The 26,624-nt window shown below is 45.6% G+C and overlaps 1 protein-coding gene across 1 annotated transcript in view; it reads right to left on the reverse strand.

Annotated features, from left to right (window-relative positions):
- pkhd1l1.1 (PKHD1 like 1, tandem duplicate 1) overlaps nt 1-26,624 on the reverse strand; it is a gene marked incomplete at both ends in the record, with an annotated part of 70,092 nt that overhangs the window by 30,366 nt on the left and 13,102 nt on the right. Inside the window, 23 exons of the mRNA XM_080527630.1 lie at nt 1-33; nt 665-821; nt 1,552-1,708; nt 2,544-2,718; nt 3,570-3,719; nt 5,574-5,822; nt 6,474-7,074; nt 7,821-8,201; nt 11,893-12,110; nt 12,515-12,688; nt 14,959-15,147; nt 15,621-15,725; nt 16,525-16,667; nt 16,916-17,105; nt 18,930-19,062; nt 19,194-19,315; nt 20,163-20,327; nt 21,227-21,328; nt 21,990-22,095; nt 22,804-22,926; nt 23,502-23,656; nt 24,828-24,963; nt 26,442-26,614. The exon at nt 1-33 is cut by the window's left edge and continues 177 nt beyond it. Coding sequence (XP_080383756.1) covers nt 1-33; nt 665-821; nt 1,552-1,708; nt 2,544-2,718; nt 3,570-3,719; nt 5,574-5,822; nt 6,474-7,074; nt 7,821-8,201; nt 11,893-12,110; nt 12,515-12,688; nt 14,959-15,147; nt 15,621-15,725; nt 16,525-16,667; nt 16,916-17,105; nt 18,930-19,062; nt 19,194-19,315; nt 20,163-20,327; nt 21,227-21,328; nt 21,990-22,095; nt 22,804-22,926; nt 23,502-23,656; nt 24,828-24,963; nt 26,442-26,614 — 4,137 coding nt within the window. The remainder of the gene's footprint in view (nt 34-664; nt 822-1,551; nt 1,709-2,543; nt 2,719-3,569; nt 3,720-5,573; nt 5,823-6,473; nt 7,075-7,820; nt 8,202-11,892; nt 12,111-12,514; nt 12,689-14,958; nt 15,148-15,620; nt 15,726-16,524; nt 16,668-16,915; nt 17,106-18,929; nt 19,063-19,193; nt 19,316-20,162; nt 20,328-21,226; nt 21,329-21,989; nt 22,096-22,803; nt 22,927-23,501; nt 23,657-24,827; nt 24,964-26,441; nt 26,615-26,624) is intronic.

A 26,624-nucleotide genomic window follows, 5' to 3' on the forward strand; every position in this document is an offset into this window, starting at 1 on the left:
CAATATCCGCCTCGTCAAACACCAGAGTCCCACCTGTCAACAAATAGTTGATAGTAAATATTTCAAACAAAACACAACATATGCACCTGTTTTATATCAAATAGACTGAGAAGTGAAGTCTGTATCTCTACATTCTGGGAAATCGTAGCTAACAATTCAGGCTGCCTGGGGACAGTGCCAATGACTGGTTGCGCAATAACTCTGTGTCGTACTTACTAAAGTGTAGCGTTTCCTGTCACCACATTTGTTTGCCAATATTAGTGATCTCATAAAGGGTGTCGACTTTGTATATAAGGGCTGAGCTCAGAGAAGGAGGGGGCTCTGGATTTTGCAAACTCTAGTCTAGACTGTTGTCATGTAACTTTATTAATAAAAGGCTTCAAGCTAATTTGATCAATCTCCTTGTGTTCAATATTCAATATCAATAGAGATGAAAACAGATTAAATCCACTACACACCCTAGGAGTGGCAGCTAGGAGGAGATTTCCAATGAATCGTAATAAAAACATATCATATCTTGTGACATGGGTCAACAATAGTAGAACAATAGTCCTCCTTGCAAAAAAAAATAGGCTCCTTGCAAAATCTCTAATTCTAGAGATCTGTATGCAGATTTTAGCTTTAAAATAGTGCTTAATGGCCATGATGATTGTGATGATGACACCTTGGATGAGGAGCATCTTCAGGACGGGAGTGTCGGTGTCCAGCAGGATGAACTGGCCCTTGCTGATGACAGCAAAGGAGCCCTTCTCAGGCGGGGACAGTCCTCCCCAGGTGTACCTGGACGACCACACGTCAATGTAGAAGAAATCTGCCTTGTCCTAAAAGAGGAGAGAGAGAGAGACACACAGAGAGAGAGAGAGAGATTATAGACACTGCAGTTTAGGTGGAGGTAGAATATTGTAATGCCTGGAATGGAATGAGGAATGGTATCAAACTACATTATTTTTTTTTTAAGTGTGTGATGAAATTTTTCTCTGCTCTCTCACCATCTTCAGAGAGTGTGTAAACAACACGTTCAGTTAAATAGACGTTTACTGCATACAGGAGGTAGAGCAGGACGATACAATATCTTGGAGTTGGCTGAAACACTGCTTACTCCAAACCTCCAATAATAAATACTCAATAATAATCAGAGTAAAAGGATAAAGAAGCCAACACATTGTGTGAAGACATCTTAATCTTAATCCAGCATATCAGCCCAATAGAGCTCTCAGGTCTTCTGACGCTGGAAGAGATTTGGTGAGGCTGCATTCTCATTTTATGCACCTAGATTGTGGAATGCACTGCCAGTTTACATTAGGGATGCAACCTCAGCAAATATGTTCAAGTCAAGACTAAAAACCCATCTTTTTAATATTGCCTTTAAATGGCTAAATAATTAAATTATGATTATATAATGATTGGAGCACTTTGAGCTGCAACGTTTGCAGGAAAAGCGCTATACAAATAAAAAGTTATTATTATGATGATAATGATGATGATGATGATTATGATGATTATTATTGTTGTTGTTATTATTATTATTATTATCTCTCTGTGGTCTCATACCATCTTGGCGATGCCTCGGTCCCCGATGCTGACCCTGACGTAGGTCTGCTGAGACTGGGGCTGAGCGTTGGTCACACAGATGATGTGTGTGTCGTTGGCAGACCTGACGTCACACACAGACCCTGCGATGGTCACGCTCACGTCACTGCTGGTCGTACTGCACAGAGAGGGAACACACACACATGTTCTACTGCACAGAGAGGGAACACACACACACATGTTCTACTGCACAGAGAGGGAACACACACACACACATGTGGGAAGGGCGTTTAGACAGGTCGGAAGGGGAGGAAGTGTGAGTGTTATTTTAAAGGCCAGTTTTGCTAGTTTTCTTGAGAAAGAAAATTACCTAACAGAATGGATGGAGTAACACCAGAATGTCACATACGAGCTAAAACATGAAAATGACTGATATGACTGTATACTGATGTACTGATGTATATGACTGATGTATATGTGACAGGGTCTGGTGAAAAAGTCCTCAAGTAGGGCACGGTCCTTTTTTAGATTTTTCTAGATTACGAAAGTGCAGATTGTACGGTTTCAAATGATGTGTCATACATTGAAATCTGAAAATAGCTGAAGAACAAAAGCCAGGAAAACATGTTTTTATTTTATTTTTTAAATTTTGGGTTATTTGTGCGACTCGAGAATCGCCGACATGCAGCTTTTCACCAGACCGTGTCACGTATAACTGATGCCTCGAATAATAGAAATGTCATTAGGAACTGAACACGCTCGTGCATTCCAATCGCATTCATCCTGTCATAAAAAAACGAATCGTCAAACGAAAAAGCAAAAGCTTTAACACAAACATCAAAAGTACATTGTGTGTACTTGTATAGGACGAGACTAAAAATACCACTCGGCTTTCGCAGTGTTTGATTCCCAGCTAATGCCCCTTTCATCTGGGTGCGTCACCCCCCCATTGTGTTGTCGGTGATTGATGGGTGATTACTGCTCCGCTCCGCTCCTCTCTTCAGCCTCCGTACCTGAAACCCGACCCACTGATTGTGAGCGTGGTGCCTCCGGCGGTGCCGCCTCTCCGTGGGTAGACGTCTGTGATGGCGGGAGTGAGGAGGGATCTGTAGGTGAAGCCATCCGATATGTTCACCGCCTCCATCGGATTGACAACCACCACTGTGCAGCTCATCTCCGCCTTAGTGCCTGGGGGGGAGAATGGGGGGGGGGGGGACACAGTCACACCCATGGCCGCAGACACAGACACACCCACAGACACGCACACGGGATTAAGATGCGATCTCGCAGAAAAAAACACTTGCCCTTTAGGCGTCTCTCCATCCGTGAGGAGCGCGTAGCGTATCGGACATTTCTGGATGAGAAGATTCCCGTACGACACAATTACGCCTCCGTCAAAAGAGGAGTAGCGCTTAAAAGTTCAACCGAGACGAGAACGACACGGCCGTCTGGTCGTAAAGAGAGTAGGCCTACACCTATGTTTAAAAAAACAAGCCTGCGTGCATTCTCTAAAAGGCATAATGGTTCAAAGGCATAAACGCTCCACTGAGATTGATTGAGCGAAAGATTCTTCTTCGCGCGACGACTGAAGAGCTCTATAGGTTTTCAGGTCATCTGTCATCTTCGCGACATGCTGTAATGGATTTTTTAACCTGTATTGTATTGTATTGTATTGATCTGTCCATTTTCACACAGAGTGTAACAGTAGATTTCCATGGGGAGGTTTCCGTGGGATTGTTGAGAGTCTGGCGGTCCTGTTTCTGAACACAGGGCCCTGATTTGAGGGCCTTGTGTTCATGGACAGTGATGGAATGCAGACTGGTTATCAATGTTGTGACTATGTTGACAGTATACCCAGTGTACAATGTGGAAGGTTGAAAGGTCTTTAAAAGCTTCCCATTGGGAGGTTTTTTGACTGCCCAACTCGCGAGTTGTTAAAGAGCATTTCTTGAATAAATATTATACTTCGATTTAAAGTAAGTTACTTATCTTGAGTGTCATTCAAATCCACGACAATGCGTTCGCGGGGCGAAACTCACCGTTGTTACTCGGAGCCTCGCAGTAGAGACGGGCGGACGTGGACATGTTCCTGTTGACCTCACATCGCTCCCCGCAGACCAGCACCTCGGAGTAGCTAGGGTCGAACCCGGAGCCTTGGACAGCCAGCATGGCACCTCCACCATAGCTGCCTATAGGTGAAGTGCAAATTGATTGATTGGTTGATTTATTCGGGTAAAAAGTACAGACAGACATCCCAGAGGATAGCACGTAACAGCGTAACTGAAACACTTGTTCCCAGCGTGGTCCTCGTTGGTAGACAAAGAACAACAAAGACCATCAAAGAACATCCAAAAAACAACACACCAAGAAACATACAAAGAGCATACAATTACACAAGAACATACAAGATACAATCAGAATACAGTTTGCCATTCTTTACAACAAAAGTGCTACGTATCAGTATGTACGTATGTGTGTGGGTAGGAGTGTGTATGACTATGCGTGTGGGTGTAAGTGTGTAAGGCTAGGTGTACGCATTGTATAGTTGTAAAATCAAAGCCTAATGCCTGTGGAAAACCTTCTTCCAGAGATGTACCATGACGTGACCAGTAAAAACATTTAGAGATTGCACTACATTTACATTTACATTTACATTTTTGGCATTTAGCAGACGCCTTATTCCAAAGCGACTTACAATCAATACATTTGAATACTAAGCATGTGAATCAGCAATCCACCATTCGTTGCAGGAAGAGTAATCTAGCTCGGGCCCGGGGCCACTGATAGAAGGAAAAACCTTCTTCCTATCGCCTTCTACTAAAACGTTTTTTGTTTTTTGTTGTTTTTTGTTTTCTGGAGAAACTGAGAAACAGTACAAGGGGGGCGATAGAAGTTCTTAGGGACACAGTAGAGGGGAAAGCGGGTGTCTTTAGGAGACGTAGTGGTGAGGGTCAGAAGATGTCTCAGGAGGAGCAGTTAAGATGTAACCTGAAGAGATGGGTCTTCAGTCTACGACGGAAGATGGGTAGTGACTCAGCCGTTCTGACGGCCGTGGGGAGCTCATTCCACCAGCGGGGAGCCAGTGTTGTGAAGAGACGTGATCGGGCAGCCCGACTGCTGTGTAGAGGAGGTGGGGCCAGTCGGCCAGCCGAGGTGGAGGAGCGGAGTGAGCGGGCAGGGGTTTGGGGGGTTACCATTTCCTTCAGGTAGGCAGGGGCTGTCCCTTTAGCTGCCTGGTATGCAAGCACCAGGGTCTTGAATCTGATGCGAGCTGCTATCGGGAGCCAGTGCAGGGTGCGAAGGAGAGGGGTGACATGCGAGTATTTGGGGAGGTTGAATACCAGCCGGGCAGCAGCATTCTGGATGAGCTGCAGAGGTCTAATGGCTGAAGCGGGGAGCCCAGCCAGGAGTACATTGCAGTAATCCAGGCGGGAGATGACCAGTGCTACCTTAACAGTGCAACAGTGCACTACCTTAACTGTCAGAGGAAGACTGTTCCATTAATACCCCTGAATAATAAAAAGTCAGAGCGTTCATCGACTGTTCACTACACTACATCACATGGTCGTAGACCTCTGTCCAAGTCGTCCTCTTTGGATTTTTTTTTTTTTTTTTTTTTTTACTGGAATAGTACTGAGCGTACTGAGCGTACTCTATTCTATTCTAGTCTCTGTGTTGTTGATCAAAGTACACACACTGAAACTAGTCTCTCTCTCTCTCTCTGTTTCTCTCTCTCTCTCTCTCTCTGTCTCTGTCTCTCTCTCTCTCTCTCTCTTTCTCTCTGTCTCTCTCTCTCTCTCTGTCTCTCTCTCTCTCTCTCTCTCTGTCTCTCTCTCTCTCTCTTTCTCTCTGTCTCTCTCTCTCTCTCTGTCTCTCTCTCTCTCCTCTCTCTCTCTCTCTCTTCACCTCTCTCTCTTCTCTCTCTCTCTTTCTTCACCTCTCCCTCTATCTCTCTCTCTGTCTCTCTGTGTCTCTCTCTCTCTCTCTCTCTCTCTTTTTCTTCACCTCTCCCTCTCTCTCTCTCTCTCAGGTCAGGTGCTTACCCTCGTTGGGCTGGACGGCAGAGAGGAGCAGCTGGTAGGTGAAGACGACCTGTGACTGGGCGTAACCTTTGACCTTGTGACGGAGCATCACCGGGTACGTCCCCCCCGGGTTCTCTCCCACAACGCACTGCACCGACGTGTCTGTGACGGAGCTGACATCACAGGGCACGCCGCCCACGCTCACGGAGATGAGCTGGGAGTCCGTGCCGAAGCCGGTCCCTGAGACTGTGATCACCGCACCACTGGAACCTGGTGGGTGTAGAAGAGAGGAGAGAAGGAGAGGAGGAGAGGAGAGAAGGAGAGGAGAGAGGGAGAGGAGAGAGGGAGGGAAGGAGAGGAGAGAAGGAGAGAAGGAGAGGAGAGAAGGAGAGAAGGAGAGGAGAGAAGAGAAGGAGAGGAGAGAAGGAGAGGAGAGAAGGAGAGGAGAGAGGAAGAGGAGAGAAGGAGGGAAGGAGAGGAGAGAAGGAGAGGAGAGAATGAGAGAAGGAGAGGAGAGAAGAGAAGGAGAGGAGATAAGGAGAGGAGAGAAGGAGAGGAGAGAGAGAGAGAGAGAGGAGAGAAGGAGGGAAGGAGAGGAGAGAAGGAGAGGAGAGAAGGAGAGGAGAGAAGGAGAGGAGAGAGGGAGAGGAGAGAAGGAGGGAAGGAGAGGAGAGAAAGAGGGAAGAGAAGGAGAGAAGGAGAGAAGGAGAGGAGAGAAGGAGAGAAGGAGAGAAGGAGAGGAGAGAAGGAGAGGAGAGAAGGAGAGGAGAGAAGGAGAGAAGGTTCATTAAAAAAATACCAAAAAACATGTTGATACAATTCCAGAAACTGCTGTTTAGATTATGGGGAAAAACCCCCCCAATAAAAAGCGTTTTGACACAACAGGAGAGACAGTTTGGACCAGGGACTCCCGCTGCTTACCGGAGGCAGGGCTGACAGAGCTGACGCCAGGCGTGTGGTCCAGGGAGTAGGTGTAGTTGAGCGCTGGGTACTCCACAGAGAGCACCTGCACCATCACCTCCACCAGCCCCTGGCCGTGGGGGGGGGTCAAGCACCACAGCTCCCCCGGGGTCGCCTCCTGGATCACGCAGGGGGCTCCGCCCAGCGTCACGCTGGTGTTCCCTGGCAGGAAGCCGTTCCCGGAGAGGAGCAGGGGCGTGCCCCCGGCCGTGCTGCCTGTGGCGGGGGTGAGGGAGGCCCGGGGGAGGCTGGTCAGGGTGAGGGGGGCGCTGGCCGCCAGGCCTCTGCTCCGGACCACCAGCATGACGGCGTGCTCCCCGGCGGGCAGGGGGCCCACCCACAGGGTGGCGGAGGAGTCCATCACCGCGGTGACGGCGAGGGGGAGGGAGCCGGCGGTGACGGCCAGGTCGGAGACGTCGCTGCCGAACCCGGAGCCCGTGAGCGTGACCACGGTGCCGTTGCCGTCGACGACGGAGGGGGAGATGCCGGTGAGGGAGGGGGTGATGGAGGAGGAGTATAGGAAGGAGCAGGAGGACTGACAGGAACTGGACATCCTGCCCACCTGAGACAGGAAGTAAATGATTGTTATTGTTTATTATTGTTAATTATTATTATTACATAGATGTTAATTATTATTATATAGTTGTTAACTATTATTATTATTATTATTATTATTACATAGATGTTAATTATTATTATTATATAGTTGTTAATAATAATAATAATAATTATTACATAGATGTTAATTATTATTATATAGTTGTTAATAATAATAATTATTATTATTACATAGATGATACTTATTATTATTATTATTATATAGTTGTTAATTATTATTATTATGACATAGTTGTTAATTATTATTATTATTATTGTTGTTGTTTATTAACAACAAAACAACAACTTTTAACTGAATTACAGCAACAGAATGGAATGCAGGTCCAGTTTACATACTTCATATAAGATGGACTTAGAACAACACACACACACACACACACCTACACACACACACCTACACACACAGACATATGTGCACGCGCACGCACACGCACACGCACACGCACGCACACACACACACAGACACAGACACACGCGCGCACGCGTGCACACACACACATACACACATACACACACACACACACACACCTACACAGACACACACACACACACACATACATGCACACCTACACAGAGACACACACACACGCACACACACACACACACACACACATACACGCACACCTACACAGAGAGACACACACACACACACACACACACACACACACACACACACACAGCCCTGGGTACCTGTACAACGGCGTCCCCGGAGCGTGCGGGGGAGGGGGCAGAGTCACAGACGACGTGTGTGTAGTTGAGTGACAGGACGGAGCAGGGCACGCCGGCCACGGTCACCTCCGCCCCGGGCCAGAACCCAGACCCGGCCACGGTCAGACGGGTGTGCCCTGTGGTGCTGCCAGTAGGGGGCGTGACTGAGTCCACCACAGGGAGGACCACGAAGCGGCGGGCGTACTCGTCTAGGACCGCCACGATGGCGTCCCCCAGGTTGTTCACCCTGACGGCCACGGGGTGAGCCACCCCCACAGCCAGGCCGCTGTCGAGACCCAGCCTGCAGCTGAGCTCAGAGGCAGAGCTGTTGATCACCTGACAGGGCTGCCCTCCCACCGTCACCTGCGTGGACCCAGTTACACGTGGATCATTCCGGAGCACAGAGGAAATTAGGAGTTGTCACAGGGGCAAATTTCGACGGAACGGAAAGATTTCCGTTCAATCGTAAACGATAGTAGAACTACGGAGCCCCCCTGGGGTCACATGGTAGAAAAAAAATATTTGATGTGTGAATCCGTAACCTCGGTTTAGTAATTTGTTCCCTCGGATTAGTAATTTGTTAAGGTTAGGGTTAGGGTTAGGGTTAGGGTTAGGCCCTACGAGCCAGAACGATCACAAGGATTAGGGTTAGGGTTAGGGTTAGAATCCTTGCGATCCTTCTGGCTCATAGGGCCTAACCCTAACCCTAACCCTAACCCTAACCCTAACGGATTACTAAACCGAGGGAACGGATTCACACATCAAATAATTGTTTTCTACCATGTGACCCCTGGGGGGCTCCATATAGAACACATGGAAAAGAACTGCGACCTTGTCTAAAAATGTTTTCAATGAAACGAAAAAGAATCCTGCTCTTGTTTTTCTGCTGTTCGTATGAAGCGTTGGTCTGAAGAGGACCCGGGTCTGAGGCCTTCGTGACAGCAGCTGGTGAAACCGGGAACAAGTCGGCAACCGACCAAATGTTCTGACTTTTATTCCGAAAAATGTCAATGTCAAGGTTGTTGAAAATCAACGACATGCTCGCTAGTCATGCCAAAACATTGCAATGCAGCAGATTCGGTGAGTAATCCCCAAAACTCTACACTAAGGGCCAATCCCAATTCACCCCTAGCCCTTCGTTTTCACCCCTTTGGCTCGATTTGCGCGTTCACGTTTAGGGCGAGGGCTGTCCCAATTCATATTTCATCGAGGGCTAGGGGTAAGGGGGAGGGCTAACTATTACTTCGTTTCGAGCGATTCCAGGACCACACTAGCTTCGAAGGGCTAGGTGTATGCTACCCCTTGATACCAGGATGCATTGCGAATCATCTACAGAAATCTTATGTCGCTCTATTCAATGCGGAAATGTCATTTTAATTCTCTGTAATTACTTATTAATAAAGATTTGAAAAATTATGATAACCATCTTATTGTCTTAGTTTAATGTCATTACAATGCATTATAGACCTTTTATTTATAACACGCATAACCCAAAAATCGCTTTTATGTAAAGTTATCTATCAAACGTTCGGCTGACTTGTACATGATGCGCATTTTGACCTATTTCCACCCGCAATCTAATCCGAGCAGTTGTTATTATGTAATATTATTAATGGGTTGTATCATTCATTTCAATGCATTATAGACCTTTTCTTTATAACAAGCACAACAACAACAAAACGTTATCATGCCGATGTGCTGTGTGTCTAACGTTACAAGCTGATTTGTGCATGACAGCCGCGCATTGACATATTTCCATGTCTGATGTCTAATGTCTGATGTACTAATGTCATTTCAATGCATTATAGACAGGGGTGCACATAACTGGTGCGCCAGTGCGCATGCGTCGCCAAAATGCATGCTGCGTCGCAGATCAGCCGCATGAGGGCGCTTTTGCGCACCAAAAAAAAAAAAAAAAAAAAAAAGTTGATCACAAAAAAAACATCCTCTACCATGGTTGAAATTGAGGACAGTGATAATTTACAGCAGTCAAGAGAGCAGTGATGATGACGATTAAGCTTGTAGCATAAATAAATGCTTAGGCTAACTTTTTGTTGAAAAGTTGATTTCAGTGTTTACAGAACAGAGCAGTGCTTAAAGAGATGTCAGTTGATTTCATTGTGTTTAAAGGAGTCTGACAGACTTTCATGCTTAAAGAGCAGTCATTTGATTTTGCATTTGTCTATTTTGTTTTGCACACAATCATTTGTTCGTTCATCTTTATTTATGAATAAATGTCGTTTTGCTAATATAAGTTATCCATGTATCCCTTTTTCATCCATCCTGTGGGACGGGTCGTGACTCGCGAGCTCGGGGAGCACCAAGCAGCATCCCTAGGTGCTCCTCTGAGCACTGGCCCCAAAAAGTTATGTGCACCCCTGATTATAGACCTTTTCTTTATAACAAGCACAACAACAACAAAACGTTATTATGCCGATGTGCTGTGTGCTGTGTGTCTAACGTTACAAGCTGATTTGTGCATGACAGCCGCGCATTGACATATTTCCATGTCTAATGGCATATGACACGCGAAATGTAACTACAGTTAAGGATACGCGTAAAGGATGATGATCTATCACCGTTCGACTCTACTGAGAAATGTTTCCGCTTATTTGTCATCTCTCCTTCACGGGCAAATGTGGCTGCGTCCCCAAGAGATCCTCTTTCTACGTTTTTGACCACCACTATGATGGATTGATTTTTGGATTCTAGACGACGAATTGTTCTGAGAAAGGCGCTTGGTAACGTGATTTTTGGACAACGTTTTATGACTACTGATGGACTGGTTGTTTTGGTTGGAGTCATTCATTGTCATTAAATTCATTGTCATTATTGCGATGTCCACAAAAAAGACATCGCTGACGGAAGAGACAAAAAAAGGAACGTCTAAACACTACAGTGTGTTGATAACAAACGAAAATAGATGCTTATAGCACACGCAACAGAAATAAACACAGCTGAAGAAGGCATTGCGAGATGTGAGAATTCGCCGGCAACACAACGCGTCAACCGTACCGCGTGACGTAGGCGCCGTGAAGGGCTGTCCCAATTCATAGGGCTTAGATTTCAAGGGGTAGGGCTTGTGACGTGTTCGAAGGCCTTGCCTTCGAATCGAGTGACACTCGAAAACGAGCCATAGGGGTAGAAAAGGGAATTGGGATTGGGTAGTAGTGGGGATTACTGACCGAATCCATTGCATTGCAATATTTTTGTTTCACTAGCGAGCGTGTCGTAGATTTCAACAACGTTGACATTTATTGGAAATTTTCTGAATAAAAGTCTGAACATTTGGTCGGTTGCCGACTCGGTTTCACCAGCTGCTGTCACATTAGAACCAGGAGCAGGTGGCAGGTAAGTAAGTAAAGCCTGGTACACACATAAGGATTTTCTAAATCTCAACAGATTTTTTATCTGAGAGAGACCCCACACATGAAGATAAAAAAATCATGGATTGAACAGTTTTGATCGTATAGTGTGTGGTTTGCGCCGATGTTCCCAATACAGCACACCACATACATAAATATCTGTCGTTACGAGAGTCTAGAGTCTCGTTCCCCAAGCCAGAAATCTCGTGTGATCAAACGTGATCTAACGCAGTACCCTGACTGACCTATACGAGGCAGCCATGTGAGACAGGGCAAATAAAGTGCAGAAGAACGAAAAGAAGAAGTCAGCTCGCTTTTTGATTGACTACATTCCATCCACGTCACAATCAGACTCATCTGGCAACCCTGCTCGGGAGTTGTCGGGAGTCGGGAGTTGCCCACACACATGCCACACACATTAATATTTACGATCGTCAGCCCCGACCATTTTCCGAGCAGATTGTCGGGAGAAATTGACTCTTAACACACCTCACACCACAGGATAATCTTGTAGGATAATCTTTAGAGCCATCCGATAATAGCAGGTTAAAAGAAATAGGTAAACAAGTGAAAATAAAAACAAGAAACAAATAACAAGTGTGCAACAAATAATAACAAGACACAAAAAGACAGGCTTTTGGGGTTAGCCAAAAAGTGGCAAGTGGCAGGTGGCAGGTGGCAGGGCTCACCTCGTTAGCGCAGGGGGTGTCGCTGAGGCCCATGCCCTGGATGCGGAGGACGGTATAGGCCGTGCCCTGGCCCGGGGAAATGGCGTGGACCATGGGCGTGGCGCAGGCCGAGAAGCTGAAGGAGAGGCCGTCTGAGCTCTGGTTCTGCTGCTGCTGGGTGCAGCCGGCGGGGAGGGTTGCTACGCACTCTGGCGCCGCCCTGTTGGAACGCATTGAACCTACGGGGGGGGGGAAACAGACACAGATATGCAGTGTATAACTATCACTGTATAATACATAGGTGATAAACTCCCAGATCTACATGCCATACCAGATCTAAGTCTTGTTTGGTGTACAATACATATATATATATATATATATATATATATATATATATATATATATATAGGTATATAATTATACATATTATATAATAATAGTATAATTGAATGTGTATGCCGGTAAGGATCATCATGTACTGTCATTAGAATCGAATGTCATTAAACCTGTCACGCACAGTAGGAACCAGGAATGTACAGTATGTGGCTCTGTGCTAAATGCCAGAAATGGCAATGTAAATGTTGTTGTGCTAGCTAGCTGTGTGAAGGTGGTGGATCTGGGTCGGTCCGAGGGTACCCCGTACCTGTCATCATGTGGCTGGCTGACATTCCTCCCACGGTGACGGACAGGGCGCTGGTCCTCTCCTCCACGGGCAGCACGCGCACCGCGCCCTGTAGCATGAGCGTGTTAGCCTCGTTCACGTAGCCGCTGCTGTAGTAGAACACACCGGGGGAGGTGAAGCGGTAGCTGAACACCCCTGAGGAGAGACACAGACACAGACACAAGACTGAAATTATGGCTGCCAATCATGTGATCACTGACCACATAGAGCCATAACTTTTTTCTTTCTTTTATGTATTTTTTTTTATGATGTAATATTTGATGTAATGTTTTTATTGAGTCTAAAATGTGATGATTTTATTTCCTGTAGTTCTGTTTTAAATTGTTTATAACATCTGAGGCCGTATTTCCCCTGTGGATTTACCTGCCCAGGGACTGCTGATGTAATTTAGCTACCCAGCTAATTCAGGGAGAGTCAATGACTGTCCATTGTCCCTTTTAAATAAACGAATAAATTATAAATATAAAATAAAATAATAATAAATAATAAAATAAATAAATAAAATATTTTTTTAATAAAAGTAGACAATAGCAGCTGGTGAGAGCTGGAACAAGCCGGCAACCCCATCAGAATGTTCAGACTTTTATTTTGAAACATGGAAATACATTTCAACGTTGTTGAGCATCACAACACAAACTCGCTAGTCAAGCCAGAATACTGCAACGCAACTGATTGGGTGAGTAATCCCCACTGCTACCTAGTTAACAAGTTAGAACACTACTTTACGTTATTAGCAGGCTCACAAAACAAGCTGTGTTCGTTGACTAGCGACGTGTCATTGATTTTCAACAGCTCAGAAATGTGTTCACATTTTTCGAAAGAAAAGTCAGATCATGACATCAGATCCCGAGATGAGGACCAAAGTATTAGAACGCGACACATATGTGACGGCGGCTGGTGAAAGCGCAAAAAAAATTCAAAATGTTCAACACCGAAAAATGTTAATCAATGTAAACGTTGTCGAAAAATCAACAACACGCTCGCTAGTCGAGCCAAAACACTGCAAGGCTATGGATTCGGTGAGTAATCCCCACTACTCTTACACCAACTAGGCAGTAGTGGGGATTTACTCACCGAATCCATTGCATTGGAATTCCAGCTGCTGTCACAATAATATGGAAGATGGATGGATGGACAGATCAAAGGAGAAGACACATGTACTGTAAGTAAGCAGAGTGAGATATCCATCAGTAACATGTACTGGGGGGGGGCATTGTGTCATTGTCACTGTACATCATGGTGGAATGTTCCATTGACAGGTTAATCACCACAGTACATGATACTGATGCTTATCTCCGGTTTAGAACATAGCCTGCATAGCTAGGTCGTGATGGCATACGAAGGCCTTTTGTGTGAGTGGCAGACGAATGATGATGGTTGTTACAGACTTGTATGTTTTGTTTTATGTCCTGTGTCTGTTTTGGTTTTGCTTCTGTCTGTCTGTCTCCCCCTAGGTGCAGTGGTGTGCATGTGGTTCCTCCCCTGTTGGTCGTTGGGTCCTGTCCATCATTGTTGTCCCGTCAGCCCTCACCTGTGTTCAATCAGCTATCATCCCCGGCCATCCAATCCCAGAAGATCATCTCCTACTTAATGTGTGTTGTTGTCATGTGTAGTGAGAGAGGGAAGGGGGTGGTGTTTTGTTTGATTCATGTTTGTTTAGAGTCTGATACCAGAAGTCGTTTCTTTTGTTCCTAGTTGTTGGTTTAGTGTGTGTTGGTCGATCCTTGTTTTGTCTTTTCCTCGCCACGGGAGAAGAGCTAGGTAAGATACCCTGGGGTATACATTACATCATGTAGATAACCACTGTCTAAACACATTAGGTTAGAAGTGAGCGGGTGTCACCCCCCGTAGTTTCTGTAGCAGGTAGTTTAGGTTCCGGGTAGGTTAGTTAGTTTGTGGTATAGGTAGGTCAGAGGTGTAGGGAAGAATAGGGCTGTGTTTGTTGTTTTGTGACACCGTTCGCATGGTCCTTCTCCCTCCCTTCTCCTACCCTTGGTTAATCCCCGGTTGTTTTGGTTTTATTTCATTCCCCCCTGTTTATTGTTGTTGTTATGTGAATGATGGTAATATTTGTAGATAGTACACTTTTCACATTGGCCTTAAATCCTTTTATTGTAAAAGGTACCCTTTTGGACTGGTTGTCGTTTAGTTGAGTGCACTACACCCATGGTTAATGTTGTTTTACATCTACTAACAGAGTTGGTATAGGCATCTCAGGCAGAGCGTAACCATGGTACATGTGGAGGTTTAACATCTCAGGCAGAGCGTAACCATGGTACATGTGGAGGTTTAACATCTCAGGCAGAGCGTAACCATGGTACCTGGGGAGATTTAACATCTCAGGGAGGGCGTAACCATGGTACCTGTGGAGGTTTAACATCTCAGGCAGAGCGTAACCATGGTACCTGTGGAGGTTTTGGTGTCCCCGCTGGAGAAGGTCCTCCCGTCAGGCGCGGTGCTGCTGGGCTCGGCCACGCTGAAGACCCGGTAGCCCAGCCCGCTGATGAAGGCCGGGGCAGCCCAGCGCCAGACCACCGTGTCCCCGACCGACGCCGTCACCACGGAGGGAGACCACGCGTAGCCCGTCCCCAAGTCTGAACACACACACACACACACACACACACAGAAGTGACAGAACACACACACACACACACGGACGGGTGGACACACATGCACATGTGAGCATACACACACACACACACACACACACGCGCGTAAACACACACACACACACGCACACACATACACACAGAAATAAATACATCATAAACAAATACAAAAATACCATGGACACCAACATGAGCGTGTCTAAACGATGAGGAAAAACCTGGAAGAATTCAAACGAGTGTAGGAATTAATGGGGGGGGGGGGGGGGGGGTTGGTGCCTCTTACTAATCTCCAGAAAGCAGTCTGACTGGTGTGTCTGAGGTTGACAGCTCTCCGCTAGCGTTTCCATGGCGTGCGTAAGGCAACCCTGTCCCCATTGTTCTCACCTCTCAACCGTCTGAGGCTCGGGAGGACACGTTGTTTCTGACAGGAGGACAAAGAGAGAGAGGTGGACACGTACCGGGGTGGGAGCCTTGGTTGGTGATGGTGTGTGTCCGTTCCTCCGACCGCAGCACACACTGTAGCTCACCCTCCGAAGCGTACGTCACCTCACACTCATTACCCCCTGTGGAGAGACACACACACACACACACACACACACATCCCCCGAAATATTAGTAGCAGTAATACCACAGCTCATGGGTTGTCATAATTGCTAGCTAAGAACTGCATTTAGCGCTCCGTTGATTGTCAACCCTGAAACGGAGTTTAGAGAAATGTGACTTAAACGGCCTCCCTTCCTGTGACCTGCCCCCTGCCCTTTGACCTGCTGTAACCTAACCCCCTTTCACACCTTGGTCATTGAGGGTATAAATGTGTGAACAAAAGCCAAATTCTTTCTCTTTCCACCCTACACCATTGACCATCTACATCAGAGAGGAGTGCTGTAACCTGTCATGTAGAATAGAATGTGATGGAATAGAATGGAAGAGAACGTTCTTGTCTATGCTGGAATGGATATGTAAAAATGGGCCTTTTGGAATCCCCTTGTAACCGCCCCCCCCCACCCAATCCATCCATCCATCCATCCATACATACATACATACATACATACATACCAACCCTCCATACATACATACATACATACATACATACATACCAACCCTCCATACATACATACATACCAACCCTCCATACATACATACATACATACATACCAACCCTCCATACATACATACATACATACATACATACCAACCCTCCATACATACATACATACATACCAACCCTCCATACATACATACATACATACCAACCCTCCATACATACATACATACATACCAACCCTCCATACATACATACATACATACATATATACATACCAACCCTCCATACATACATACATACCAACCCCTTGTTCTTACCCATGGAGACTGTGTTGTCCGAGGCGTTGGAGCTAAAGCCGGACCCCGTGATGGTGACTGCGCCCCCCCCGTAGAGAGAGCCCAGGCGTGGGGAGAGGCCTGAGACCCTCAGGATGTACTCTATGGTGGCGTTCACTCCGTCGCTAGGAGGAAGGAGGCCAGCGTCATGACAACATGCTCAGACACAAGCATACAGGCAGGAGGGAGAATGAAGACTTTCGGAAAAAAAAGTTTTCACGTTTTCCAGAACCAGTACCGGTCAAAAGATTAGAGTTTCAATTGAATGGGAAAGTGTTTTCAAACGTTTGACTGGTGCTGTGTTTCATTTCAGGGTATTCTGATATGTGTGACTGCAGTTATTGAGTGAAATGTGTGTGTTGGGATTTCACACCTGGTTTTGGGGTAGCCTCTGTTTCCCACCTGCACGTTCACGTCATACAGACCAGGGGGGAGGGAGGGGAGCACGCAGGTGATGCTTGTGTCGGACCATTGCAGGATGTCGCACCGGACCCCGACCATCACCGCGCTACTATTGTCTGCTTCTCCGAAGCTCGTCCCCAGGATGGTGAGAACTCTGTATCCTGCAGACAGGAGGAGAGGAGGCAGGAGTTTCCATGTCATTAGTCAGGAGGTCATGCGGTCTTCTATTGTAATGGTTCGTGTGACAGTTAAGCCTGGTACACACATAAAGATTTTTAAAATCTTAACAGACTTTTTTATCTGAGAGAAACCCCACACATGAAGATAACAAATTATGGATCGAACAGTTTTGATCCTATTGTGTGTGGTGTGCTCCGATATTCCCAATACAGCACACCACATACATAAAGATCTGTCCTACGACAGTCTCGTCCCCCAATCTCGCGTGATCAAACGGGATCTAACATAGTACCCTGACTGATCTGTATGAGGCAGCCATGTGCGACAGGGCAAATAAAGTGCAGAAGAACGAAAAGAAGAAGACGCAAGCTTCATGATTGGCTACATTCCATTCCACGTCACAATCCACAGATTCGGGAGTCGGGAGTTGTCAGTTCTGCCCACACACAAGAGGACTTTTGATCGTAAATATAGAACATGTTTAATATTTACGATCGTCGGCCCCGACCATTTTCCGAGCAGATTGTCGGGAGAAATGGACTCTTAACACACCTCACACCACAGGATAATCTTGTAGGATAATCTTTAGAGCCATCCAATAATCGGCCGTTTGCTGTCCTTGGTCAGAAGGGGAGAAATCGGGCCAAAATCGGCGAGATTATCTTTATGTGTACCAGGTTCTAGTTAACTACCATCATGACTGGATGGAATTCGACTGGCAGTGCCGATCATATTTAACAAACAATCGTTTCAGACAAGCAAGGTTTCCTTTGTGAAAATGGGGAGATAAGGTAACATGTTGGCATGACATTCCCCACTCCAGGACTAAAGGAAACAGGCAACAACAGCAAACATCTACAGACCAAGTCAACGTTATGTCACGCGTTGGAACGTGAAACTAATCAAAAAATGTATCCATGACAATGACAACAGGTTTTTCCTAACCCCCCCCCCCCCCCCCCCCCGCGGGCACTTGTCAAAACAATAAAATAATTGGTAGCTATGTCTGTTTTGAACTTGCTTTACAAGACTAGTCAATTGTGTGTGTATAATTCGCTAAACACACAACCCTTTCAGTGTTGCTTGTCACCATACTTTAGTAAGCAGACAGTGGAAAGGTTGTTGGTTTAACTGAAGCACTGTTCACTGTGTAAGTGGAGGTTTAGACAGGAGAAACAAATGTAGAGTATGTCCTATCCTATTACTACACATGGGCACGCAATGGTCATTATAAGTATTCATGCTTAACAATGACATTGAGCGTTTTTGTGTGCAGAATCTGTATCCAAGGGGATATTCAAAAGAGACGTATACACACGAGCCTATAGAATTACTATTGACCTTTTACGAGACCATTTACTCGACTGAAAAGACACACAATATGTATTATCAGACACACAATATGTTGAGATCCGTATTTCTGATATTGTCAACACTAAGCTCAAGGGTTGAATGTCCTGATTAGATCTGACCTTTCCTAAGCTATCTGAATAGTCATCTTGGACCCTCAGTTTCAGCCATTCCAAAATGTTAGACTTAAAACCTATGAAACATTAGACTCAAGAGCCTATGCCAATTTTTTGGTGCGTTTTTAGGGCATTTGTGCTTTATTGAGATAGAGACAGCTTTGACAGGAAGGATGGGTGACATGCAGGACAGGTCGATGGCCAGAATGGAACCAGGGACCCTGCAATGACGTGGCATGCACCTTAGTGAGCTACGCCACTCAGGCACCAAAGCTTACGGCTGTTTGAACTCACCAATCACAGCTGTGGTCGGGGGGGCTGATGGCTGTTTGAACTCACCAATCACAGCTGTGGTCGGGGGGCTGATGCTGGTGATCAGGGGCGTCAGCGCTACATCGTAGGTGAAGGAGCCCATGGCGGTCTGACTCATGTTGCCTGTTGTCACGGTGACAGCCTGGGCCCCGGCCGTTCCCTGACAAGAACACACATCCAGAACAGCTGCTTGAATCAACAAGACAACAAGCCATATTCTGTACAGCAAATCAGGAATGAAGTTGCACTTCTTTCTTTTTTGGTTTGTTACAACGACACAGATAGACGTACTGCTGGAGTCCTGCATTTCAGCTGGTTGGCGCTGGCCTCGACCACCACGCATGTCCTGTCAGCGACCATGACCATGGCCCCGCGGTCGAAACCAAACCCTTCCACGGTCAGGACGGTTCCTCCTGTGAGCAGGGAACAAGAGACGACCGCCATCTTAGTCCAGCAGCAGGACAGAGGGCCTGGGCCCAGGGTTACCAGGGTTACCAGGGTTACCAGGGTTACCACACTTCTCTGGGACAGGGATTCATTCTATTGATTTAGCTATTGGACTGATTTAGCTATTCTATTGATTTAGCTATTGGACTGATTTAGCTATTCTACTGATTTAAATATTCTATTGATTTAGCTATTCTATTGATTTAGCTATTGGACTGATTTAGCTATTCTATTGATTTAGCTATTGGACTGATTTAGCTATTCTATTGATTTAGCTATTGGACTGATTTAGCTATTCTACTGATTTAGCTATTCTATTGATTTAGCTATTCTATTGATTTAGCTATTGGACTGATTTAGCTATTCTATTGATTTAGCTATTGGACTGATTTAGCTATTCTACTGATTTAGCTATTCTATTGATTTAGCTATTCTATTGATTTAGCTATTGGACTGATTTAGCTATTCTATTGATTTAGCTATTGGACTGATTTAGCTATTCTATTGATTTAGCTATCCTAACAGGTGGAATAAGCAGTTATGTCAACATTGGTACACTATGTGGCCAGTGGCCAAATTAACTCTACTTTGAAGGAATGTAAAGTTGTATCGTTATCATATAATAATATAAAATATATAATATATGCCATTTAGCTGACGCTTTTATCCAAAGCGACTTACATTGCAGTGAGTGTATACATTTCTCAGTATGGTCCCAGCAGGAATTGTATTGTATTTGACTGTATTGTATCGTAGTATTGGATTGTATTTGATGGTAACATGTTGTATTGTATCATATTGTATTGAGCATACCTGCCACGCTGCCAGAGAGGGGGGTGAAGGAGGACACCACCAGCTGGTAGGTGAAGTCCAGGGGGAGGTCGTCTTGGAAGCGGGCGAGGCCCAGGGAGGGGAAGGAGACAGACACGGGGTAGGTACCAGCACTGGCACTGCCCAGCCTGCACGTCTGGCTGCTCGCTGGAACACAACCACACATACAGGTAGGTATAGGAACGCAACCACATAGACAGGTACATATAGAAACACAACCACATAGACAGGTACATATAGAAACACAACCACATAGACAGGTACATATAGAAACACAACCACACAGACAGGTGGGTATAGAAACACAACCACATAGACAGGTACATATAGAAACACAACCACATAGACAGGTACATATAGAAACACAACCACATAGACAGGTACATATAGAAACACAACCACATAGACAGGTACATATAGAAACACAACCACATAGACAGGTACATATAGAAACACAACCACATAGACAGGTACATATAGAAACACAACCACATAGACAGGTAGGTATAGAAACACAACCACATAGACAGGTACATATAGAAACACAACCACATAGACAGGTGGGTATAGAAACACAACCACATAGACAGGTACATATAGAAACACAACCACATAGACAGGTACATATAGAAACACAACCACATAGACAGGTACGTATAGAAACACAACCACATAGACAGGTACATATAGAAACACAACCACATAGACAGGTACATATAGAAACACAACCACATAGACAGGTACATATAGAAACACAACCACATAGACAGGTGGGTATAGAAACACAACCACATAGACAGGTACATATAGAAACACAACCACATAGACAGGTGGGTATAGAAACACAACCACACAGGTATAGGTGGATTTATACAGCCAAACTCTTAGTACATAGCAAGGAAAGTCCCTTTTACTTATAGTTGAAAAAAAAAAAAACTCCATTACGATTTTAGTTGTTGATGTTGAATAGAAGCATAAAGAAGAAGAAAGTATAAATCCCACCGTCATGCTAACAACTAAACCACTCAAACCACTCTAAGACTTACCGGTAGTTTGTTCAACATGGCATCTGGCATCTCCCACCATGACGGAGGCGTTGTCACTGCTGAAGCCAGTCCCTGAGACCGTCAGCAGAGTCCCCTCTGACCCTGAAACGACCAACCATTCAAACAAAAGGCTTGGATAGCCAACAGGCATCAGGCAATATCGGACAATGTTTCATGCTGGGACGAAACTATAACCATTCTCAAGACACTACTATAGGCTAATCTATTAAGACACTACTATAACCATTCTCAAGACACTACTATAGGCTATCTATTGCTCCTTCCATAGGGTCATGTAGGGTGGGGGGTGGCGGGAGGGGGGCTGTGATTGGGCGGGTGGGTTGGAGGTTTTTGGCGGGAGGGACATGTATGGGAGGAGGGGGAGGAAGGGGATTGTTGGGGTAAAGGGAGATTGGGAAGGGGGGGGGGTGAAAGGTTTATGGGAATTTTGTATTTCTACTGGATTTTTGTTATTCTATTTCTCTTTTGTTCATCTACATGTTACCACTCCCGTGTACCATTCCCTGAAGAAAAATGTATAAAAAATGTATCACAAAAAATAAAAAAGGCTTGATAGCTTATCAATGGCAAATAATGACCAATGGATAAACAAAACATGTAGTGATGCTAAAAACATAATAAAGGCTTCTAAAAGTGTGTGTTTATAACATGTAATAAATAATGCATTCTCAACACATGTCGGTGTTACTGTGTAAGCAGTATTACCCAGACTGAACAGATGGTGGCGTGAAGGGGTGAGTACCTTGGGAGGGGCTGATGCCAGTAACAACGGGGGTGTGGGTCTCTGACCACTCAAAGCTGCAGTTACCAGAACACTTGGATGGAATGCCGTTGATGAGAACCTCCACCTGTAGGAAGTATCATCACAATCACAATCACAATCACAATCAGAATTGCTTTTATTACATCCAATGTACACAGTGGTACACAAGTACACAAGGTTAACATTCTTCGACATCACACAGACCTCCAGGTCTCTCAGCCTTGAGATAGAAACACTGGTTTCTCTAAAAGCGTTGTTTCATTAGATCAGTCCAGTAGTATACAGTACACTGGCCACGGTCTAACTACAGAGAGACCAAATGCAATTTCCCCAGTCAAATGGAATCTTCTGGACCATTGGAGGCTGGTGGAGGCTGGTGGAGGCTGGGGGAGGCTAGTGGAGGCTGGTGGAGGCTGGTGAAGGCTGGGGGAGGCTGGGGGAGAGTGGTGGAGGCTGGTGGAGGCTAGTGGAGGCTGGGGGAGGCTGGTGGAGTCTGGGGGAGGCTGGTGGAGTCTGGTGGAGGCTGGGGGAGAGTGGTGGAGGCTAGTGGAGGCTGGGGGAGACTGGTGGAGGCTGGGGGAGGCTGGTGGAGGCTGGTGGAGGCCAGGCTAGTGATTGACCCCATTCCTCATTCTGTTACGTATTACAACAGGGGGAGCAGTAGCCTAGAGGCTAGAGAGGCCCGCAATCAGACTGTTTAGCAAACAGACTGTACTTATCATCTGTGAATACCCAATAAACAATCAATATATTAAAATAATATAAATGCATGGGTAAAATGACTCATTCATACCTGTGGTTTGGATTCCCACACACGCAGGAAGTCTCCTGATAAACTATATTTGAACAGAACTCCCTTCGTATGCTCAATGACTTTAGTCCAGGGGTTGTTGCCTTCCAGAGCTGAGCCGTTGACCTGGGTTGTGGATGGAACAACACGACTTAACAACAGAACGCAGTCATATCTGTTCTCTATAACCACCCCTCTACAGGGTAGATTCAACATTCAAGAACTAAGAAGCTTTATTGTCCAAATATTGACAGTATATATCGGACAGAAAACATACACAACAGCACATTAACAACAACATGAACACATAGATGACACATACTGCTGCTTTTCTCTGTGTACCACATGTACAAAAGAAGAGATTTGGTGAGGCTGCATTCTCATTTTATGCACCCAAATTGTGGAATGCACTGCCAGTTTACATTAGGGATGCAACCTCAGCACATATGTTCAAGTCAAGACTAAAAACCCATCTTTTTAATATTGCCTTTAAATTACTAAATAATTAAATGATGATTATATAATGATTGGAGCACTTTGAGCTAAAACGTTTGCAGGAAAAGTGCTATACAAATACAATTATTATTATTATTATTATTATTATTATTATTATTATTATTATTATTATTATTATTATTCAATCAGTGCAGGAGGAGGGGGTCATTGGTGTTAGAGTATAAGATGTGATGGTGTGGTCTGACCTGCATGGCTGGTTGGTCCCCAGGCCTGGTGAGCCACTTGACCCACCACTTGTGGGACTTGCAGTCCCCTTCGTGGGTGACCTGCAACTGCCCCGCCCCGGGGAGACCTTGCAGGGCGTACTGGAGGTCCTCTGGACTCACGTCCACAGAGAGGCCTGCACACACAACAATACACACAGAGAGGCCTGCTCACACAACAAGTACACACTTCAACTGGATGACTTAGCATTTGATTCATTCAAATAATAATATTAATATTATTATTATAATATAAATAACGATTATAATAATAATAATGGTAATAATGATTTTGGTGATGATAATAATAATAATGATGATGATAGTAATTATGATAATAATGATAATAACAACAATAATAACAATAATCATCATCATAATAATCATAATACAAATAATACTACTACTAATAATAATAATAACACTAATACAAATAATAATAAGAATAATAATATTCTCAAAGTGCATGAATAAAATATATATACCTTCAACCTGGCTCTGCCCTTACCTTCAACCTGGCTCTGCCCTTACCTTCAACCTGGCTCTGCCCTTACCTTCAACCTGGCTCTGCCCTTACCTTCAACCTGGCTCTGCCCTTACCTTCAACCTGGCTCTGCCCTTACCTTTAACCTGGCTCTGCCTTACCTTCAACCTGGCTCTGCCCTTACCTTCAACCTGGCTCTGCCCTTACCTTCAACCTGGCTCTGCCCTTACCTTCAACCTGGCTCTGCCCTTACCTTCAACCTGGCTCTGCCCTTACCTTCAACCTGGCTCTGCCTTACCTTCAACCTGGCTCTGCCTTACCTTCAACCTGGCTCTGCCCTTACCTTCAACCTGGCTCTGCCCTTACCTTCAACCTGGCCCTGCCCTTACCTTCAACCTGGCTCTGCCCTTACCTTCAACCTGGCTCTGCCCTTACCTTCAACCTGGCCCTGCCCTTACCTTCAACCTGGCTCTGCCCTTACCTTCAACCTGGCTCTGCCCTTACCTTCAACCTGGCTCGGCCCTTACCTTCAACCTGGCTCTGCCCTTACCTTCAACCTGGCTCTGCCCTTACCTTCAACCTGGCTCTGCCCTTACCTTCAACCTGGCTCTGCCTTACCTTCAACCTGGCTCTGCCCTTACCTTCAACCTGGCTCTGCCCTTACCTTCAACCTGGCTCTGCCTTACCTTCAACCTGGCTCTGCCCTTACCTTCAACCTGGCTCTGCCCTTACCTTCAACCTGGCTCTGCCCTTACCTTCAACCTGGCTCTGCCCTTACCTTCAACCTGGCTCTGCCCTTACCTTCAACCTGGCTCTGCCCTTACCTTCAACACGACTTCCATACATCTCCACATCCCAGGTGCCACCCAGTGGGGGGCTGGCCCTCTCGGAGCGGGTGATGCTGACGATGGCGGACCCCTTGCTGTATCTGACCATGTCCTCACTGCTGTCGGGCATCATCTACAGGACAGAGGAGCAGGGTCAGAGAGACAGACAGACAGACAGACAGACACACAGACAGGCAGGCAGACACACAGATAGACACACAGACAGACAGACAGACAGACACACAGACAGACAGACAGACACTTGAAGACCCTCCAATGTGGCTGAAAACAATTCTGCAAAGAAGAGTGGGCCAAAATTCCTCCACAGCGATGTGAAAGACTCATTGCCAGTTATCGCAAACGTTTGCTTGCAGTTGATGCCGCTAAGGGTGGCCCAACCAGTTTAGGGGGCAATTACTTTTTCACATGGGTGATATATGTTTGAATAACTCTTTGACTTCAATAAATGGAATGATCATTTAAAAACTGCATTTTCTATTTACTCAGGTTATCTTTGTGTAATATTAAAATTGGTTTGATGATCTGAAACATTTAAGTGTGACAAACATGCAAAAACACACAAAACTGGGAAGGGGGCAAATACTTTTTCACAGCACTGTACTTTGCTTAATAAAAGGCCTCATTTGAGCCAACTGATTTAAGCTCTTTGTGCTTTTATATTACTGCTAAATCTACTAAGAATCAATGAAATCCACAACAGTGGAACAATCACCATGTTGCTTCCCTGTTACTCTCCTATCCAAACCTATCCCAACCGTTCAGGTCTCCAGTGGCCAGGGTGCAGGTAAGGGTGAGGGGCTGATTTGGATATAAGACAGAGGCAGACAGACAACAGGCCCGCGTTGTGGATTTCCTGTTTCTGACCGGCACAGACTGGCACAGAGTCACAGGAACCGTCTGTTATCTGTTAGGCAAATCCCAAATGACTGGACATGTACAGACAGACCAGGGGAGGCCACACAGGCTACACTGACTCTGGCTCCTGTGTCACCTGTGTTTTGATACCACTCCTCATTCCTTTTCCATGCATTACAATGAACCCGTCCTCCGATTTCTGCCTCCCGCCAGCCTCCCCTAAGGCCTGGGAGTGGGAGCGACTCAGATATGATGTAAAGTCTTTCTTGAGTGTAAAGCGTGATGTTTTTATTTCCTGTAGTTCTGTTTTATGTGATTTTACTATGTCCTGTAATTCTGTGATGTTTTTATTTCCTGTAGTTCTGTTCTATGTGATTTTGCATTGTCCTGCAATTCTGTTTTAAATTGTTTATAACATCTGAGGCTGTATTTCCCTTGTAGATTTACCTGCCCAGGGACTGCTGATGTAAATTAGCTACCCAGCTAATACAGGGAGAGTGAATTGTCCATTGTCCCTTTTAAATAAACAAATAAATTAAAAATACATCTTCTCTTCTCTTCTCTATCGACTCCTGTAAGCTACAAGTCATACAACAAAGTTATAGCTGTTCGACTCGAGGTAACGAGGAATCCATTTTAAGGACTCAATTTGTCATTTTTTTTAACAGCCCGATTATTTGGACTTGACTTACATGCCTGGCATGTTTCCCTCAGTGGAAGTAGACTCAAGTTTACCTGCAGGAAATCGACGTGTAGCAGAGGGAAGTCGTTGGCGCAGTTGAGGGGTGTGGCGGTGATCTCGTAGCTGACCCTGGAGGCGTTTGTCTGGGGGACTTTGCGGACGGTGACCCGATCAAAGAAACGACCAGAGCTCCCCAGAGCAGCGGGCCTTCTCTTCTGGAGGACAGCTGGAAGAAA

This window comes from Nansenia antarctica (assembly GCF_963989245.1).
Source record: "Nansenia antarctica genome assembly, chromosome: 3".
NCBI classification, from domain to species: Eukaryota; Metazoa; Chordata; class Actinopteri; order Argentiniformes; family Microstomatidae; genus Nansenia; species Nansenia antarctica.